Raw genomic sequence first — 20903 nt, forward strand, 5'->3', positions numbered from 1 at the left:
ACAGCCTGGGCCTGGGGATGTGGGCGGGGCAAGCGTGGAGGCGGGCCTGGGCGGTGCTGCCTCCCGCGGAGCATGCGCGGAGGCGGGGCTTGGCAGCGTGGGAGACGGGGGGGGGGAGGACCGGAAGTGCGGGGTGAAAAACGGAAGTACACTAGAGTTGTGCTTGTCTGAGGTGGCTTCCAGCCTGGCGGGGCACCGGGCGACGCCTTCGTGGGTCATTCGATAGGCTCATTGCAAGTCACCCTGGTTGGAAATCTCCCCATGTAGGTTCAGCCTAGGAACCGCGAGTGTGGAGGAGAGCTGTGGCCGGGCCCGGGAGCACGTGACCGGAAGTCAGTGACTGCCCTCCCTGGGCCGAGGCCTTCTTCCTTTCTACCTCCTGTGGCCCCGCCACACCGAGGGACGGGGGCAAGCGGGGCGCACGAGGGAGGGGCTTTCTAGAAACTTCCCGGTGCCATTGCAGCCGCTCCTGACGGGTGGGTAGGGTTTCTGGGTTGGGGAAGAACCTGGCAGGGAGGGATGGCGGCTGTGAGAAGCCTCCCAGTGGGACCCTGTGGGGCGGGAAGATGGTTTGCTGGAATGGCCCTGGCAGACGGAGACGCTTGGTCTACTGTTCAGTCCTTCATGCTTCATTTCCTAAGTATACGCCTTCATGGAAGGTCTGCGCCGGGAAGGCAAGGCTGGCTCTTCCCTCCTCCTGGCTAAGTCTTCCCTGTGCTGTGTCACGTGGGTAACTGGCACACGTGGAGGTCACATCCTGGGCCTCACCGGGGTCATGCACTTTTCCCATAGGACCAGGGGAGGGTCCCAGTCCCTTAGGTCACATCCACATCCGGGATCGCCACACCTTCCCTCACCTAGCGTTACCTTCTCCCCTTCCCTTTCCCTACCTAAACCCAGGTCATACCTCAGGCTGCCCCTTCTTTTGCCCATGTGGGTCTCCACCATGCATGGCGGGGGCAAGCAGTTCGGTAAAATAGACTTCTCTTCCTGCCTGAAAGCGCACGGTGTCTCCTTACCGGCTGCCTACACTTAAACCTATTTAAATACCTAACACTTAATGGTTGGTGTTTTCGAAGATTCTGTTCAAAGTCCTTCTCCCCCCCCCCCCCCAAACCCAAACAATAACTTTTAACTTCTCTAATGATACAAGAATGGTTACCAGATTATAATCTCCAATCGGGATGACTCTCCTAAACTTTAGGATTGCATGCACAACTGCCTTTTAGATACTTGTCTCTACTAGGAGATTCGGCAGTATTTCAAACTCAATTCATCTACAGTTTATCTTGTATTTATCCTTACAGGGACTTGTTTCCCCTCTGTGTCTCTGTACATTGATAGCATCCACCTTCTTCCTCCAGCCAGAAACCCGAGAATCACAACTTCTCCCTCACTTCCAACATCCCATCTGTCATCAAACCCTAAATATCTTTCACATCTTTATCCCTGCCTTTATTCAGCCTCTCATTATTTCTTACACTGTTGTGGAAAAAGCCTTCCATCTGAGTTACTTGATACCAGAAGGTTAAAATCGAATGTGCTATTAAATTAATATTCCCTATTAAAACATACATTAATTGATGCCATTTCCTTTCTACTGCTTAACGTTTTTGAGTGAGTTGTGTTATAAGCAAAATGTCACTATTTTAAATTATTCATGGACTAAGATATAAAATCTAAACTCTGTCCTTAGCCTAGTCAGCCCTGAATCACCTCATTCTGTTCTTGTTTCTTGCTATTCTGCCAGACAAGTCTCTCTTGTGGAACATTTGTCATTCTTTCAAAAGACTGTGCTTTCTTGCATATTCTGGTACGTCTGCTTGGGATGTGGGAAGCAATTTCTAGTGATGGAACTTTTAGCAGTGAGTTATTTTTCTTTTCCCTATTGAAGACACATCATTTATCTTCTGGAAAGAGACCATTGAGCTTTATAGTATGTTGTTTAACAGTAATAGGACTTCTGGTTTGTGGTCTGACATGTAAGTAGACATCTCTCCAGTAAAAAGCTGAATGAACTGGGGAATTAAGAATTCTTAGATCTGTAAGAGAAGTGAGGTCACAGGGGAAACTGCTGCCTCCAAAATTAGAGAGGCAGATGGTTATAGACAACCATATTTACTCAAAAACCCATCACTGCTGGAACCAGTATTGGAGTTGCAATGTAAATGTTGAACTGCTAGAGTCTTCTTGTGGTCAGCTGCAACCTATTCATGGATGAAGGCAGGCATTCATGATTGAGGAGTGTCATCTCCATAAGTCCTCACAGTGAAGATTGGAGAAAAATCTTTCCCCTTTCCTGTCAGGAGTTGGAAAGCAACCATTCTGAAATGTGCCAGGAAATTCTGTTCTTAATAAGGCTTGCCCATGGATTTTACCACTGCAAAAGGAGTATTAGAGTTATTAGAGGAAGCCAAGCCCTCATATTCCATCCCTCATTATCCCTCATTTCTCACACCTGTAATTATGGTCAGATTAAGTTGTGAGGACTAATTACAAATTAATTGTGGAAGGAGATAGCTTAAGTACCACAATAATTTGCACTACATTTTGATAATTCATAAAGATAAAAAATTTCTGACCAGTTTTTGTGAGAATAAATTCTGAGGGAATTCAAGGGCAGAACATAATTGTATGTTATGTTAGGAGCACTGTGGTTGCTTTATGGCACTGCTGTAACAAGAATGGTTAAGACCATCTATTTATACATAGATTTTTTTGGGGGGGGGTCCGGTCGTGGGGCCTGAACTCTGGGCCTGGGTGTTGTCCCTCAGCTCTTCAGCCCAGGGCTAGCGCTCTACCGCTTGAGCCACAGCGCCACTTCTGGCTTTTTTTCTTTTTGCTTATGTGGTGCTGAGGAATCGAACTCAGGACCTCAGGCATGCAAGGCAAGCGCTCTACCACTGAGCCACCTTCCCAGCCCCTATTTATACATAGAAACCCAACCTCAGTACTAATGCGGGTTAAATGAAGTTGAGCGCTCAGATCTTCTGGTGATAATGTAAAGGAATGAGTATAAAGAAAAATGATTACAAAGGAAGAGGAATGCTGGAAATAATCTGCCATGTTCTATCTGATCACTTATTCCATTTACTTCTTCCTTAAGGGGAAGGTAAAAGAGTAAAAAGTAAACATTTACACAAGTATTGGGAAACCTATTGTGGAGGAAGAATGTGGTGACTAATTTTCTCTCTAGGTTGGTAGGATGCTATGGTTGAGATGGCTGTCTGGCTTTACCCAGGGTACCAGATACTGGGGTAGTCATGACCAACTAGCGAGGCAAGAGAGGCAAAGTAGGCACCCTCACTAGTCAGGCAGCAGGATCAGTTTGCCAGGATCAGTGTTATCTGATCTACCATGATTTTGGGGGGTGGCAAAAGTGCTGCTCCATGACACTAGTTTTTCTGCCATGGCTTTATCTTTCCCACAATAGTTGCAAGACATCTGTAGCTCTAGCCTGCAATATCTTTCCTGAGGCAGGATGTAAAGGGTCTTCTCTCTACCATTATCTTTTTTATTTTTATGGAGAGTGAAATTGCTACCCCTTCAGCCTACCTTCCTCCCTCCCTCCCTCCCTTCCTCCCTCCCTCCCTTCCTCCCTCCCTCCCTCCCTCCCTCCCTCCCTCCCTCCCTTCCTCCCTTCCTCCCTTCCTTCTTTCCTGTTCTCATAAAGACAACAACAGTCTCCTACCTGTTCCTGTCCATCCTTCCATGGGTTCAGTTTGCAGAGACTGTGGTTCTCATAGGCTAGTTAGAAAACAGTGTGTTTCCTGAAATACAGGATTCACTCAATAATGTGAATAAATTCTCTCTTGCCTGTCTCTGGGTGAATAGCTAGAAGACCTCAAAGGCAGGCAGGAAGTAGGCAAATGGACCTGTCGTTAAAGAGCTTATGACATAGTTAAAAATGTTTGAGGACCAGAAGAAATAATGCATGAAAGTGCTCTTTATAAATGTCAATGTTGGGTGTCAGTGGCTTATGCCTATCATTCTAGGTACTCAGGAAGTTGAGACTTGGAGGATCTCAGTTCAAAGCCATCCTGGGCAGCCATATCCCTGAGACTCCACCCCAAACTATCCAACCAGAAGTTTGGCTAGAGGTTTGGCTCAAATGGTAAAGTGCTCTTTGTGAACAGCCATGAACTAGAAAGCCTAGTAATTGCAAGAGATGAAGAAATGAAGAATTACCACAAGAGGGTGTTGTAGCAGTATTTTGAAAACTGGCAGTCTGGTGATTCAATATTGTGCACCTTTGCAGCTGGCATTTAAAAATATGTGTAATAATTTCAGATCCAGAAAAATCAGCCTCTCATTATGTTGTGTATTTAATTATTTTTCTCTGAAAAATTAATAGTTTTTGGTATAGAAAGTGTCTTAGGAAGTATCTTAGAAAAATTCTATTCTAAAAAGTATGAACTATTTACACATTCATGAGGATAAACTTTCAATATCAAGAAAAGTGTTTACAGAGTGTCTTTGAATGTATTTAGAGATTGTTTTAATTTCAAGAAGTTTACAAACAAATGCTTGAAAAACTACAAAGCAGCATATGCCAAGACTTCAGCAAAGAGACAAGAAGTCAATGTAGACCTGATCATGAAAACAGCTTTGTGGCTGTGAGGAGTTGAAGAGGAGGCAGAGTCCCAAACAACCTAGGAGATTTGAAACGGCAAAGGAGAGGAGACAGAGGATGAGGAGAAAAAAAACCTCTATCCAGAGAAAATGTGAGAAAGGCAACCAACAGCAGGGTACATCTTAGTCTCCATAATGCCAACACAGGAAACATCTACAGATCAACTGGCTTCTATTTCCAAAGAAATAAAATCTTAACTAAGCAATGTGAGTTTCTGCTTTGTGTCATTACTACTCACATCAGCTAAAGCTTCACAGATGGTTTTCTCTCAGAGTTCAAAATGTAGACGTTTTAAAGAAAACAGGTAGATTTAAGAAATTACTCCAGGTTGGAAGCTAGTGTCTATTACTCTAACATGAATTAGGTAACTCATCTTTTGTGAATAACTATTCTAACATCTATAATAGTAAGAGTTTGAAAACTCCCACTTGCTCCTCCTACATTAATCTTACTGTTGAATCTTACACAAATGTCTTCACCCACTATATAACTTTATGGTAATGCATTGCTCTTTTGTTTGTGTGTGTGTGTGTTTGTACTGGGGCTTGAACTCAGGGCCTGAGTGCTGTCTCTGAGCATTTTTGCCCCAGGCTATTATGCTACCATTTGAGCCACAGCTCCACTTCTAGTTTTTTTTTAGTGGTTAATTGTCTCATAGACTTTCCTGTATGGGCTAGTTTCAAACCCTGACCTTCAGATCTCAGCTTCCTGAGTAGGTAGGATTACAAATGTGAGCCGCTAGAGCCCAATTTGCTTCACTTTTTGTTACTTTTTTTTTCTTTTTGTTGGTTGTGGGGCCTGAACTCTGGGCCTGGGCACTGTCCCTCAGCTTTTCAGCTCAAGGCTATCACTTTACCACTTGAGGCACAGTGCCACTTCTGGCTTTTCCTGCATATGTGGTGCTGAGGAATGGAACCCAGGGCCTCATGCATTCAAGGCAATCACTCTGAGCCACCTTCCCAGCCTTCTTTGTTACTTTTAATTGGATGTAGAAAATCATGCCAGTTAATGTGAGTAAGAGTGATCTGCAAAGAAAGCACTACACATTACAGTTATGATAATTATCAAAGATAAAAAGGAAGATTATTTTAGGAAACAGAACTTTCAGAGCATAGACTCATTTTTCTTTAAATAAATCTTTATTTATGTAGGTTCTGATATCTCATTACTTCTGGTTATAGTAGAGGGGACAAGAGAAGATAACACAAATTAAAAAGGAAATAATTTGGCAACTTATTTACAAAGAATGTCTTGTGGCTTAGTAGAACACAGAAATCATGTAACAGTAATTTATATATGTATATAATCAACATAGTGATAAACATAGTAATACTTTAAGGTTTTTGTAGAAAAATTTCAACAGACAAAAGTGAAGACAATAGTATAATGAGACTCCATATATTCACTAGTGAGCTTAAAAATTATAAACAACAAAATCCAGTTTTATTTATTCCTTCATTCTTTCTCCCCAAAGTTTTAGACAATTCCTAACTATCTTATGATTCTATTCTTGAATACTTTAGTTATCATTGTTAACACAGGTAAGTCTGAAAACATAGATGATTACAGATGCTGCTCCTATTAATTGCTATTTTATGCTGAGATATTAACAGAGACTGTTTCTTACAAGTCATACTTTCCTTGATTTATCATATTAACCAGACAATGATCTTCCAAATTGTTCCTGGGATCTTCAAAAGGTCAGAATTGTTCGGATGCTGTTAATAAAAATAAAGCATTAATAAATTAATTTACCCGATCAATTTACCCAAAGCCCACAAGAAATACTTGTTCTATAAGTTCAGCGTTTGGTCTAATCTTTCTTCATAGTCATTCAGGAAAATGTGATCTCATTTGAGCTGTGGAGGTCCTGTTGCCCTCTGGTGCTGTTGATAATAGAGCATACCAAGGAGGAATGAGGCTAGTCACTGCTCTTGGCTTTCTCTTTGCCAAGGCAAAGATGCTCATGAGAGGAATTCTGTGTGTTGGGATGCTACTTTCTGACAACCCAGATGTTTTCAATCCTTGATAACTTCAAAGTGTGGGAATTAAGAAGGGGATAAGCCTCAAGGACAGAGAATTCCTTATCTCAGACATTACTGTAGACTTCCTGACATCAGCAGGGTACCATGCTTACATATTTTCTCTACCCAGAAACTGGAAGTGACATCTTTGTGTAGGAGGAGAAACTGAGACTTTTCCTCATCACAAGCCAGGGTAAGCAGATGTGGTGTCCGAACCCCCTTCATCTACTCCCTTGCTTCTGTGCAGTTGTGGAAAGAGGACCTGTGCCACATGGTGAGTATACCTGGGAGGACCATTAAGTTCCTTTCCTGATGCTACCTTTCCATCTGTGTGGACAATCAGGTGGTTTCTTCTGGAGATCAGCAAGGGAAAATGACATCTAGGCCTCTGTTTCAGCGCTAATTATGAGGGAAGCCTCCTTGCAGAAATGGAGACCTGCCAACCTACTGATAAAGTGATGGAATATTTTCCATTTGACTATCACTTAAGTCTGTGACTGAGATCTCTAGGGTAAGGGGTCGTGGTAGAGGAACTATGAACTTCAGCCATAAGGCTCCATACCCATACCCAGCTACTAACTTGAAGAACACACAATTTGGGCCGTAGCGAGATGTGCATATTACTTTACTAGTAAAGTTTTATAGTATAGTTTAAAGATAATCTTTATTTTTTCTTTCTGTTTGATTGAACTTCTTTTCGTTATGTTGTGGCTTTCACATATTCTTTCTTTGTGAAAAAGCCTGGGTCCTCAAATCATAGACCTTCTTACGTTTTCTAAAACATTTATTCTCTTCTGTGAACTCCTGTCATTTTTACCTCCTCATTAGCTTCTCATATCTTTGTTAGGCCTTCAAGTTTACTTTTCCTCCTTGCCCTGTATCTCCTCTAAGTAATCTTTTTATTTTTGTTAGTCCTGGGGGCTTGAACTCAGGCCCTGGACACTCTCCCTGAGCTTCTTTTGCTCAAGGCTAGCACTCTACCACCTGAGCCACAGCCCTACTTCTTGCTTTTTCTTTGTGTGTGGTACTGATGAATCAAATCCAGGGCTTCATGCATGCTAGGCAAGCACTACCACTGAGCCACCTTCCCACCCCCCTCCTCTAAGTAATCTTATTCCTCATGTTTTTCATTCTTTGCTTCTACTGAACAATATTGAACATTTTAAGTAAATTAATCAATCCTTGTCTTACCCACATCCCACTCCTAGGGTAATGTTCAATTGGAACATGGCTATAAATCAGTTCCTAGAGTCCAATAAAAGAGAGCACCTGATATCTAAAATTGTGGGTCAAAGTGTCAGAGCAAGATAATGACAGAGTCGAAGGATCCTTCACCAGTCTGACACCTGCCACTGTGTGCTCACATCCCTGTGGTGTCGCAGGGCGCTTTCATGTAGGGCCTGGTGTGGACACTCCATGTCAAATTGCAGAACATATGCATTCTAGACTCAGGAGTACACTGAACCAGAGGGGGTCTAACATTATATTGAGAAGCCTCTCCTTGTAGGGGAGTAATGCCACCTCGTGAACACTGGTGAAAGGGCAAGCACATACCAGTTTGTACTAGTGCTCCACATCATACTGTAAGTAACAGGGTGCTGCGTTACAGAACTAACAGCTTTTTTTTTCAAAGTGGCCATTATTTAATTGTTGATTTGTTATTGTAATTTAACAGTTACAATAAAGAAAGTCAGAAAAGGCAAACTGGAGAGGTCTTAAATGTTTTTTTTTTTGTTGTTGTTGTTGGTTGTGGGTTCTTGAACTCTGGGCCTGGGTGCTATCCCTGCACTCTTCAGCTCAAGACGAGCACTCTTTCGCTTGTGCCACAGTGCCACTTTTGGTTTTCTAGTGGTTTATTGGAGTCTCATAGACCTTCCTGCCCAGGCTAGCTTTGAACCGTGATCTACAGATCTCAGCCTCCTTAGTAGCTAGGATTACGGTTGTGAGCCACCGGCACCTGGCTTAAATGATATTTTAAAAGACTCAGCACAAAGGTTTCTAAACCACTCAAATCATCTATCTAGTGATTTACCTTTTTCCTTGGTTCATTAGGTCATATGCTTCATTGACTTTGTCAAAGGGCAGGGTGTGGGTCACAAATAAATCCAGATTGAATTTCTTATTCATGTAGTCATTAACCAGCTTTGGTACAGAATCTACACTCTTCCATCCTGTAATTTGGTCAAAATACCACATAAAGAAAAAGATGTCACATGAAGAAGTAGTTTAATAAGTATGTGTTAGGTGAATTAATATTAGGTCAGTCTGAAGCAATCCAAGTTTCAAATATATATAACACCTCCCCTCCATTTTTGATATTGTATACATCTTTAATTTTCTATACTTTCTATATAGCTTTAGTTTTCTATATCTATTATTTTTTGTCTTCATAAGAAATAGTCAAACCAGGTACCATGGCTCATGTCTGTAATCCTAGCTATTCAGGAGGCTGAGATCTGAGGATCACAGTTTGAAGCGAGCTAGGCAGGAAACTCTGTGGGACTCATCTCTAATTAATCACCAAAAAAGCTGGAAGTAGAGCTATGGCTCAAATGATAGAGCACTAGCCTTAAGTAACAAAGCTTAGAGATGGCACTCAGGCCCTGAATTCAAGTTCCAATACTGGGGTGCACCTGTGCTTGTGCACACACACAACACACACAGAAAGATTATTTTCTACTCTAGATAAGAAATTACCTCAATTAGGTCAGTGTCTACTTTCTGCTACTCTATGTTGGTTTATTTCAGCACAATTTGAATTTCAATTTGCTAGTTTTGATTATCTTTCTATATTGACTCCATTTACTTTCACATAATGAGTAGTTTTTATACAGTCTTTAGATATGGTTTACTTTCTCAGTGAAGAGATGATTCAATAATTAATTGTTAATTATTAATTAAGGAAATGAGTCAATAATCCTCAGTGTTACAATTTTTTATTACTATGAAGAAAATTAAAATCTATGAAGGTAAAAAAATACTAACCTCCAAAGAGTGTTGCATTTAGAGTACGGCCCATTATTAGCTCCTCTGGAGACACATCCAGTGCTTTGTCACCAGCCTTCACTCCAACCAAAGTACAGGTTCCCCCACCTACTGATGTGGAGTCTAGAGCTGCTCTCTGAAGGGTCAAACACAAAAGATTTCTAGAGTCAGTAGAAGAGCAGAACATGAACTCCAGTATGGAAATACACAATATTTTAGGGAACATTTTGTTCTCATCACAAGTTTTCATTCTCTTCTAGGGTTTGCATCAGTCAGATAAAATTCAGGGTTGGACACATTACGGAGTCCACTTCTGGGGATGTTGAATTTATTCTTTATCTCTTCTCTAGAAGAGGTTTAGGAATCAGGCTGAGTAAAGATGTAAGTGAAAAGGAATGAAATCACAACTAGTTTTTATTTTTATTTTATTTTTGCTAGTCTTGGGGCTTAAAATCTGGGCCTGGGCTCTGTACTTGAGCTTCTTTTGCTTAAGGATAGCATTCTACCACTTGAGCCACGGTACCACTTCTGGCCTTTTTTGAGCAATTTATTAGAGATAAGACACTCACAGACTTTTTCCTGGGCTGCCTTTGAACTGGGATCCTCAGATCTCAGCCTCCTGAGTAGCTAGCTATACATGGGTGAGCCTCTGGCACTTGGTCACAAATGCTTTCTATAACTCACACTAATGAAACAAGAAGAATCCATGGGCAGATAATTCAGTTCATAAATTCATTCTTTTCTATATGGGTATGATACTGGAGTCTTGTATTCAGGTTCTTGCACTTGCTAGGCACTTGCCCTACACAGACACACAGACACACAGACACACACAGACACACAGACACAGACACACACACACACACACATACACACACACACACACACACACACACACACACACACACACACACACACACACACTTCTAGTTCTCTTCATTTATTCCCAGCAAACAAACAAAACAAAAAACACCCTCAGTTTAGTGTCTTTGAGCACATGCATATTAGGTGAATATTTAGTGAAGAATAATGCTGGGCATTATAGCAATTAACTTCTGTTCATGGTCTATGTGTTATAGTTGACTTTTTACTTTATTTTATTTAATAGTCAAAAGGGACATTTTCTTGGCCAGTTACAAATGTGGTTGCACAAGCCTGTGATTCTAGTACTAGAGGATTATTCCAGGAACATTGTGAATTCAAGGCCAGTTTGGTTACACAGTGACTTTGAGGCCAACCTGGCTACAAAACAAAAATGATTTTTTTTATTCCCAAAGGAGAAGGGACAGGGGACAAATACAGCCAAGTTATTAACTGTCCTATGTGGTAAAGAAAGTAGGCAATGTGAAATGAGCCTGGTGAGAGAGAGCAGATGGGATGGGGAAGAATGATGGAATGGTGACTCTAAACAGGAAGTACTGGGCACCTCACTGGACCCATGAAATCTTAACCTCCTTATGAAAGTCAGAAAAAAGTAAATAAAAAAGACATAGGAAATTGGAAAACTCAATTGAAAATTATTTTCAGTCTAGTAATATGTTATATTGAGCAATTAAAAGGGATCTCAAATGAAGAGGAATGGCCCAGTTTGTGATTGTTACTGGCCCAGATCCTCACTCTGGCTTCCTGTCTTGCCATGTGACTTTTTCCTCATACATATTCCCACCCAGATGCTGTCAGCCCTGAGGGCCATCCTGACTGTAGACAACCTTATACAGTTTGGACTTCTAGCCTACATAACCACACACAAACCTCTTTTCTATACAAGTGCCCAGTCTCAGACACTTCCTTGTTGGTAACAGAAAGAAGATGAATACAGGATATGTCAGTGGGCATGGAAGGCTGAGGGCATGTTTAAATGAATTATGGCTGACAGTTCTTATTTTGTTTGAAAAGATTAAGAAGGAATAATTATACCAACTACAAGCAGCCTATCTTCATCTATCATTTGATGATTAAAGAACACATTGAAAATACACAAGGAAAAAAAATGTACAAACCATGTGTTGATATCCTCCTATACACTCAATGGCAAAGTCCACCCCGCCATTGGTCATTTCAATGATGACTTCCTGGATGGGTCTGTCTAGCTCTCTAGGATTTAGACAATCAGTTGCTCCCAGGGCTTTGGCGAGAGTAAACTTCTCGTTGTTGATGTCAGTAACGATGATTCTGGAAGCTCCTGCTACTTTACAGCCAATTACAGCAGAAAGACCTACACCTCCTAGGCCAAAGATAGCACACGTAGAACCAGGAGTGACCTGGGGGCAGGAAAATTACACTTTTATAATTTACTTTTATAGCAGCTGGTTTCCTCCTCCCTCCCTCCCTCCCTCCCTTCCTTCCTTCCTTCCTTCCTTCCCCCCCTCTCTCTCTTGCTTTTTTTTTTTTTTTTTTTTGTCAATTTTGGGCTTGAACTCTGGGGCCTGGGTATTGTTCTTCAGCTTTTCAGCTCAAGGTGAGCACTCTACCACTTAAGATACAGTGCCACTTCTGTCTTTCTGGTGGTTTAATGGAGATAAGAGTTTCACAGACTTTCCTTCCCAGGGTGGCTTTGAAAAATGATCCTGAGTAGCTAGGATTACACTAGTAATGCTAGTGCCCACTAGTGCCCAGCATTTTTAGTTTCTCTTAAAGGGTAGGGTGAGGTGAAGACTCCAAATTACAAGCCTGAGACTGCTTGGTAAAAAACTATATGATACATCCAATTAAGAAATTCTGCCAATGTGAAAATGGATACATTACCTTTTAAGGTTAGAGAATTATTTAAGGGATATGAAGATGGTCAGTTCATAAAGAACAAACTCAAATAAAAATAACTCACTTGTTTTACTTTTCAGTGTGGTCAGATAAAAAATAAAAGCCCACACATTTCAAGGAGGTAATATTTCACCCTTTAAAAATTCGATCTGAGGCAATTGTCTCACTTATGATTCCAAATAACTGATTTCTTTAGATGGAATGGAGTCCAGATGTCTTGTCTGACAGTGAAGAATCTGAGAGAGGTCGAGGAAATCTCTGCAACATTTGAGGCATCCACTTAGAAGATACTTTCTCAACATCTCTCTTGTATCTAGCTTTATTATCTTGGTAATTTTTTTCTAACATGGGATTCCAGAGCCATATCTTACTACCATCAGGGGTGGCAGAAGATACAGGGATGGGAAACTAAGATAAGTTGTTATTGATTGAAAGAGAATCCCCAGCATCAGGGAGGAAGTAGGTGATGGCAAGGGTTTCTATGGTTCCTGTTGCCTTTTGGGTCAGTTGTCCTGATATAAGATACTATGAAACATATCTGATCAGGCTTTATTTACATCGGGATGATTTATAATCTAGCAGGCTGGTATAGCATATAACATGTAACAGGTGCTAAGCCTAGCCATTTATGAGGCCAGCTATTTTACATAGGTGATATAATTCAATTATTCTCACAAGTATTACCAATGGGTATTTTTTCTAGAGGGGCTAAGTTATTTATCCCAGAGCAAGAAACAAAATAGCCAACGTTTGAAGACAATTGATGATGGTTTCTTTACATTGCTTCCCAGTAACCCTCTGTTTGTATATCCTGGACTGTTTAACAACTCACCTTGGCAGTGTTGATTGCAGCACCATAGCCAGTTGAAAACCCACATCCAAGCAGACAGACACGCTCTAAATTTGCATCATCATGTATTTTTGCAAGGTTGACATCAGACACCACAGTGTACTGAGAGAATGAACTGACTCCCATGAAATGGTAAATTGGCTTTCCTTTGCAGGTAAATCTGCTGGTTTTATCTTCCATTAGTTCTTGATCAACAGTAGGATTTTTTAAATTACTGGATAATTGAAAAGAGAGAGGGGGAGAGATACAAAGAAGAAGAAAGTAATTAGGACACTGATCACTTTTTAAATAAATGTGTTTGCCTTATATTATCTGTAATGACAATTTTATGGAATTCACATGGAAAAAATGGGAAACTAACTAAGGTGATAATTTATAGTCTTTTGGAAAAAATTTAAAGACCATAGCAACAAACATTTGTTGAAGGCTTTGTGTGTGTGCCAGAAACCCTTTTAAGGTCTATGTGTGTATTAATTCATAACAGTTTCTATTGAAGAATGTTATTATAAAAACAGAAGACTATAATAAAGCCTGTACATCTGTTCATGGCTTCAGTTACAATCAACTCATAGGTTGTCTGGTTCTATCTATTATCTTCCACAATATGTAAATTATTTCTGTATGGATTTCAGATATCACTATTTCATCTGCATTGAAATATTTCAGTATATATCTCAATATTGTATATATCTACATATGTATATATCTACATAGTGCATGAGGTTTGATAAATATCTTGGTAACCTTTCATTTGTATCCTCTCTTCCTCTGTTTTTTTGATTTTTTTTTAAAGAAACCAAGCCATTTGTCCTACAGAGTGTTCTTTTTAGGGAATTTTGCTGTTGCTATACCTGAAATTGGGCTTAACATATTTTTCTGTTACCATATTTCCTCCTAAATTAACATTTATGATCTAAACACTTGATCTGATGCTAATTTTTTGGGGGGGGATGAACATGTTAAAAGTAGACATAGATTCTGATCATCTCTATTGATAAATCTTTTATTTCATTAAAGTTTGCAGAAGAATGTAGTTTTGGTTTTTTGAGCATCAACAACAAGTCTGCAAATCAGACATTACTATCCCCATGTTATAAATGAGGAGCCCGAAGCACAGAAGTAGATACAAGCACAGTATAGTATTTGTTGTGGTTTTATTTGGTAGTAGGGATTGAACTCAGGGCCTTTTACATACTAGGCAAGCAGTCTACAACTTGAACTATATCCTCAGCCCTTTCCTTTGTGTTTTGCTTTTGACATACGGTCTCTTTACTTTGCTGGAGCTGGCTTATAGCCTACCAAGCTTCAGGGCCTATGAGTAGTATTTTAATTTCTGAGATAACTAGCTTCAGTTAGCATTAAGAACAAATAGGCCCTCCTATAGTTTCAGTGAAATAAAAATAAGGTGGTTAAGATTTAGACTCAAGCCATGCTGCCTATGTGAAAATCTGTCAGGAGACATTGAGCTATGAAGCGCGGAAGCAAATGACTCTACTCTCATTCCTGCAGAGTAGATACTATTTTGAATTTGCCATTTATCACCTCAATGATATCTATTTTATAGTATGCGCTTCTAGCCTATTGTTTTGTGTATAATAGCATATACTATATATCCTTCAGCTACTTGTTTTTTCCCCCTAATATCATTATTTGTGTGAAAAGACATTATGTGTGTCAAATCGTTCTATACACATACTTCAAACTTAGACCATTTCACTGTACTTTTCCAATGTGCTACTATATAGCAATTTGTTAGTCCTCTCTATTACTAGAGGACATTCCTTTTGATATTGATATTCATTGCAAAATTTGCAAAGAATATTGCAGCATGTTACTGCATATTTGGAGCACTGTCTGGGATACATTAGAAGTACAATTAGTGAACAGAAGGTTTGCCTCTTCTGAACTCCATTTAGGTATAACCAACCCATTGCTAAACATCCTAATAATAACATATAGAAACTTACCGCAATTTTCCACAAAAATTTGTGTGTGGATTCAGACAGAACTTGCATTTTTTACACTGAGGTGTATAGAATGGAATAACCTTGTCACCTAGAAAGAAAGGTCATATGTGGTATGATTCTGTCTTTTTTGGCAGTATTGGGGTTTGACTCAGGGCCTGTTGTTTGCTAGTCTGACACTCTACCACTGATCCATACCTCTAGGCATCCTAAGGTATTATAAGTTTCTAAAAGCAAGGCTGGAGATAGGGCCCAGTAGTAGAGTGCTTTGTATCATGTACAAGGCCTTGAACTCTATCCCTAACTCCTTCCCCCTCCAAAAATCTCTGTACAAGGGAACAGCATTTAAATTTTTTCATTTTTTTCCTTTTAAAACTATTTTTCAGTAGCTATACAAAGGATATTCAACTTATGATCAGAGTCACTCCTATCATTTTTACATATTCACTAGAAAGTACAGTTAGCTAAAATGTTTTATTTCATTAAAATGTAAGAGTATGGATTCTTCTACGTATTGCATGTGTTGTCTTTTTGTTTATTTTGGTAGTATTGGCATTTGAACCAAAGGCCTTGTGCTTGCTAAGCAGGTGTTCTACCACTCGAGCCATGTCCCCAACCTTTATTTTGCTTTAGTTATTTTTTTCAGATAGAGTCTCACATTTTTGCCCAGGGGTCAGCCTTAGACTGTGATTCTCTTACGGTTTTCTATGTAGGTGAGATATCAGTTTTTCTTTATGTACTGCACTGGGCAGTCAAGTGACAAATCTGTTGGTCTTATCTCTTCAGAGTCCTATGATTTCATTGTAATTCTTTGTAGCATGACTATTATTATTTGTATTTTCAAACACTATGAATAGTAAAACAGATCCTTTTTTAATATAGATGGTACATAGGCTAGATAGAGATAGGAAATTTGATACCATTGCCATGTATCTAAGTCTGGAGCAATCTCATCAAAGAAGAGAGTCATGTTTATCCTGTGTGACAAGAGGGCAGTACATAGGTCACATGGCAGTGTGAGGTGAAGAAAATAATCTCAGCCATTGACATGCTTTATTTAGGTATTATATGTATCTTACAAGCTTCCATAAAGAAAATTAGGCTAACATTGATATGTATAGTGTTTTTAAACCTTAAACTGTCTTCTTATTCTTTATATAATGTTAAAATAGGTGACATACTTTCTATTTTACATAAAGTATAACATTTCTGAACCATGGTTGCTTTAATTTTAACTAATCATAAAATATTGTGTTTTAGGACAAATTTCTTTTCTTTTTTCTTTTCTATTATTGTTGGTCATGGGGCTTGAACTCTGGGCCTGAATGGTGTCCCTGCGCTCTTCAGCTTAAGACTAGCACTGTCCCACTTGAGCCACTGCACCACTTCCGATTTTTCGACTGGTTTATTGGACATAATAGTCTCATGGACTTTCCTGCCAGGCTGCCTTTGAACCACGATCTTCAGCTCTTTGCCTCCTGAGTAGCTAGGATTACAGGGGTTAGCCACTGGTGCCCAGCTTTTAGGACAATTTCTGAGCACATTATATAAATAAAGTGGCCATATTTCCTAGATCTTATTAGACACTTCCAAATTCAAATGTCCCATCTCCATGTTAACTATAGGTTCTATGTCTCACTTTTGATTTGGGAAAAGATGGTTGGTCCTCTTATGTTAACAGAGATCACTTACAACATGCAAAGCCAAGACACCACCAGAAATCATCTCTGAAAAAGCCTGGTTTTTCTATTGAGTTTGAATCAGAAGGTAAAATTACCTGGCTTGAAGTTGGTCACTCCTGGCCCAATGCTTTCCACAATTCCTGCACACTCATGTCCAACAATCACTGGGAACACACCATTCTTGAAATTAGGGTCAATATTAAGGGCATCAGTGTGGCAGACGGAAGTGGCCATTACCTACAAAGTAATTACAGACTTGAGTCATATTTCTACAGTTACTGTTGAGATAGATGTTACAATAATTTCAGGTCTCATGTCATCTTGAAACCTTACAGCACCCCTAGAACTTAGGAATTATATTTTGTAAAAAACCAAAAGAACAAATGAAAATAGGCTGGGCAAGTTTTTTTGTTTTTTTTGTTTTTGTCCGGTCGTGGGGCCTGAACTGTGGGCCTGGGCACTGTCCCTCAGCTCTTCAGCTCAAGGCTAGCACTCTACCACTTGAGCCACAGCGCCACTTCCGGCTTTTTTCTTTTTACTTATGTGGTGCTGAAGAATTGAACCCAGGGCCTCATGAATGCAAGGCAAGCACTCTACCACTGAGCCACCTTCCCAGCCCCTGGGCAAGTTTTCTAACTATCATTGTTGAAAAAACCTAAGATGTAGGATTGGCTGTTATTGTCTTCAGCAGAGGAAAAATGCAAGTAGTAAGAGCAGAATAAAACCTATTAGGCAGAGAGAGAAGAAAGGTTCCATGGCTTATTCAAATTCTGTTGAAACTACATGAAATAATGTTGAGGAAATAACATTTTTATAGTTAAATGGGAAATATTGCCTAAATGAATTTTCAGAGTATCTTTGTATAATTGTTCTTTAGTATCTGACAAAAAGGTTGTTCCATTCATTCTCACATACAAACCTATAATGGCTTGAACAAAAATGAAGAACTTACCTGTCTTCACTGCTCTGCTTTTCGTGTGTGTGTGTGTGTATGTGTGTGTGTGTGTGTGTGTTGGTACTGGGGCTTGAACTGAGAACCTATTCTGTTCCTCACATTTTTTTTTGTGCATAGCTGGTAATCTACCACTTGAGCCAAGCTTCCAGTCCAGCTTATTTGGTGGTTAATTGAAGATAGAGTCTTGAGGATATTTCTGCCTGGGCTGGCTTCAAACTACCATTCTCAGATCTTAGCCTTTGAGTAGATAGGGTTATAGATGTGAGGCACAGGTGTCCACCTTCTACTTTCCTTTAATAACACTTTTTAATAGTTGGTAAATGGAGAATAACAAAAGCCTAGTTCTAAGTGAATTCCTTTGCTGATTCTCAGATTTTAAGCCCATTATAAAAAATGAGATAATGCCTACTTTAATCTGGACCTATAAATATAACTCAAGTTATATACTATAACTACTGGTGGAGAGGAGACTCTAAGGCCTCTCACTCATACCAGGTCAGAGTAAACTGTTAGAAATCAAGCCTGCACTTTGGGTATGGGTATATCTACCAGGGAAAGTCCTCACTCACCTGAATTCGAACTTCATGAGCCTTGGGGGGAGCTACTTCAATCTCCTCAATAGATAAGGGCTTGCCTGCTTCCCAGGCAACAGCTGCTTTGCATTTAATAACCTGAAAGAGAGGGGAATGAAGGAGTGAGAGAGAGAAGAAATGGAAGTGAAGGGAAAGGAGAGATGGAGAGAGAAAGAGAGAGGCAAAGGAATACAGTATCATGGGAGAAAAGGTAGTACTGAAATTTGTTGATAAATTGTTTGTGGCAGATTGTTACATATATTATTTTGAAGACAAGGGATCTTCATTTGAACCTAAGTCAATTCTATGTTATAGTCATTACATTAAACTATTATTATTTTTGCCTGTCCTGTGCTTGAACTTGGGGCCTGGGCTCTGTTCTTGAGTTTTTCTGTACTCAAGACTAGTGTTCTATCACTTGAGCCACAGCACTACTTCTGGCTTTTTCTGTTTGTGTGGTACTGAGGAATTGAACCCAGGGCTTCATGCATGATAGGCAAGTACTTTACCACTGAGCCACATTCCCAGTCCCATAAATTATTTTTAAACAAATAATTCTATTAAAAATTTATCCTGATAGAATGACTTGATTTCCCCCCCTTCATAAGAAAGAATATGTTTTTGGGCTAGGACGCTAGCTCAGTGGTAGAGCGCTTGCCTGGCATGCCTGAGGCCCTGGGTTCAATTCCTCAGCACCACATAAGCAAAAAAGAAAAAAGCCGGAAATGGCACTGTGGCTCAAGTGGTAGAGCGCTAGCCTTGAACTGAAGAGCTGAGGGACAGCCCCCAGGCCCAGAGTTCAGGCCCCACAACCACACCCCCCCCAAAAAAGAAAAAAATATGTTTTTATAGTGCTTAAAGATTTTTGTAAGTGGCCAGAAGGACGTGTTGGCTTAACAAATTTCATTCCATTGTGAGTGATCACAGTTTTGTTTGTCAGAGCACTGATGTGTTTTGTAGGTGTGCTGCTTGAGTTTAGTCTTCAAACCAGCAGATTTTTATCTTGGATGTCTTCCTGAATAGGATCATATTGCAGATAATATTTTCAAATCTAGATTTATACACAATAGGTACAATTCTATTTTATGGTGATAGCATAGTTGCTTAAATTTTGCTGTTTAAATAGTATTTAATTTAAAATATCCTTCTAGTAAATGCTTTGGCAAATCTACAGTTAATTCCTTAGAATAAATTCTTAGCATGGAGACTACTCATTTCCTTTTAATCAGCTTTAAATTTCTTTGATCTGAGCTTAACCCCTGAAGGAAGCTTCTTTCACAAATGTACAAACTGAACAGATACAGGTTATGTACTTACCTTTCCCTTGGTGCTCATTTCTCTTTCCCTTAGGGGAGCTTGCCTTGGAAATTTCTTTCTGGCGTGAGAAGCTGTCCACCTCTACCCAGAATACTCTGTGTCCTGCACTGAAAAGTCTGAATAAATACTAGTCCTGCTGTTTCCTCCTCCAATCACTTGCCTTTTTATTGCTTCACAGCTTAGCTCAGCATTCCCCACGTGATTTGTGTTATCATGTTTCAGCTGTAAACTTATTGCTCTGGAGAGCTCCAAGAATTTTTTTTCATCACAAAACTTAAGATAATAAAGAAAAGTGCATGAAACATATTGGGCTGAGTTATACAAATAATTATTACAGGCATCCCCACTGCTCTCTCCTTGAGAGTCATTTACTTGAAGATGGTATAGTCTTTCTGTATATTTCTATTTCCCTATACAATAGTTTAATGTATTAAAAATGAATGTATGTATTCTTCCCTGTGCTTCCCTCTGACCTGTTAGTGAGATGCTGCCTTTGTTGCATTTCATTTTCATGATTCTTGAATATTCTACTGTATGAATTGACTATTTTATTCTTTATTTGCTGAAGATGAGTCAGTGGTTGTGTGAAAGTTCTGTTCATGTTTCCTGATGCATATAGGTTTGAGTTTCCTTAGGTACTCTTTAGAACTAATACTCATAAGTCCACTGTTAAGATAATTAGCATACTAGAAAAAACCCAGTCACAAAAACTCAAAGTCCCGGAGAATGGTGTGGAGTCACTGCCAAAAAGCTCCTCTCAGTATTCCTTGGGACTCTCTGCTTATCCTCTAGAACACAGGTTTTTCTGGAACCTTTGGGACCAAAGCCAAGTACCCCTTAGGTGCAACCACTGAGGTGGAGTGAAGTCTCCTGGAGTCACACTTGTACGGCCGTTTGTAAGAAGTGGAATGCCTCCTAACGGTTGGTAAGTATTATGATTAGGAATGGAATCGCTGGCTCTCCAACTCTTTTTCAAAAATTAGTATTGTAGTTGTAGAAAGGAGCTGTACAACATGTCGGTTTATGCGTACCATGCATGTTGTGCTCCAACTTTGAAAGTCAAGGCCAAAGAGATTTACAAGAGTGGATGTCCCTCACTCGTGCTCACTTTGCCAGACTTAAAAAACACTTGATACTCTGGAGGTGCGTAAGGGTATGCAA

The 20903-nt window shown here is 39.9% G+C and overlaps 1 protein-coding gene across 1 annotated transcript; it reads right to left on the reverse strand.

Moving 5' to 3' along the window:
- Positions 1 to 5765: 5765 nt before the first annotated feature.
- On the reverse strand, positions 5766 to 19847 carry LOC138826926 (all-trans-retinol dehydrogenase [NAD(+)] ADH4-like). Its single transcript, XM_070022320.1, has 9 exons — positions 19743 to 19847; positions 18423 to 18524; positions 16994 to 17135; positions 15220 to 15307; positions 13235 to 13466; positions 11643 to 11903; positions 9643 to 9778; positions 8690 to 8828; positions 5766 to 6351 (listed from the first exon to the last, which is right to left on the reverse strand). Exons 1-9 carry the CDS (start codon positions 19758 to 19760, stop codon positions 6327 to 6329), a joined length of 1143 nt encoding a protein of 380 aa, XP_069878421.1. The 5' UTR covers positions 19761 to 19847; the 3' UTR covers positions 5766 to 6326.
- Positions 19848 to 20903: the final 1056 nt, after the last annotated feature.

This window comes from Dipodomys merriami, unplaced genomic scaffold (genome assembly GCF_024711535.1).
Source record: "Dipodomys merriami isolate MVZ:Mamm:240054 unplaced genomic scaffold, mDipMer1.0.p SCAF_15, whole genome shotgun sequence".
Taxonomy (NCBI): domain Eukaryota; kingdom Metazoa; phylum Chordata; class Mammalia; order Rodentia; family Heteromyidae; genus Dipodomys; species Dipodomys merriami.

Coding starts and splice junctions, on each gene's coding strand:
- LOC138826926 (XM_070022320.1), bottom strand. Junction 15,308..16,993: donor AGTGACCAACTTCAAGCCAG/GTAATTTTACCT, acceptor CTTTCTTTCTAG/GTGACAAGGTTATTCCATTC. Junction 6,352..8,689: donor CTAATGAACCAAGGAAAAAG/GTAAATCACTAG, acceptor TTTTATTAACAG/CATCCGAACAATTCTGACCT.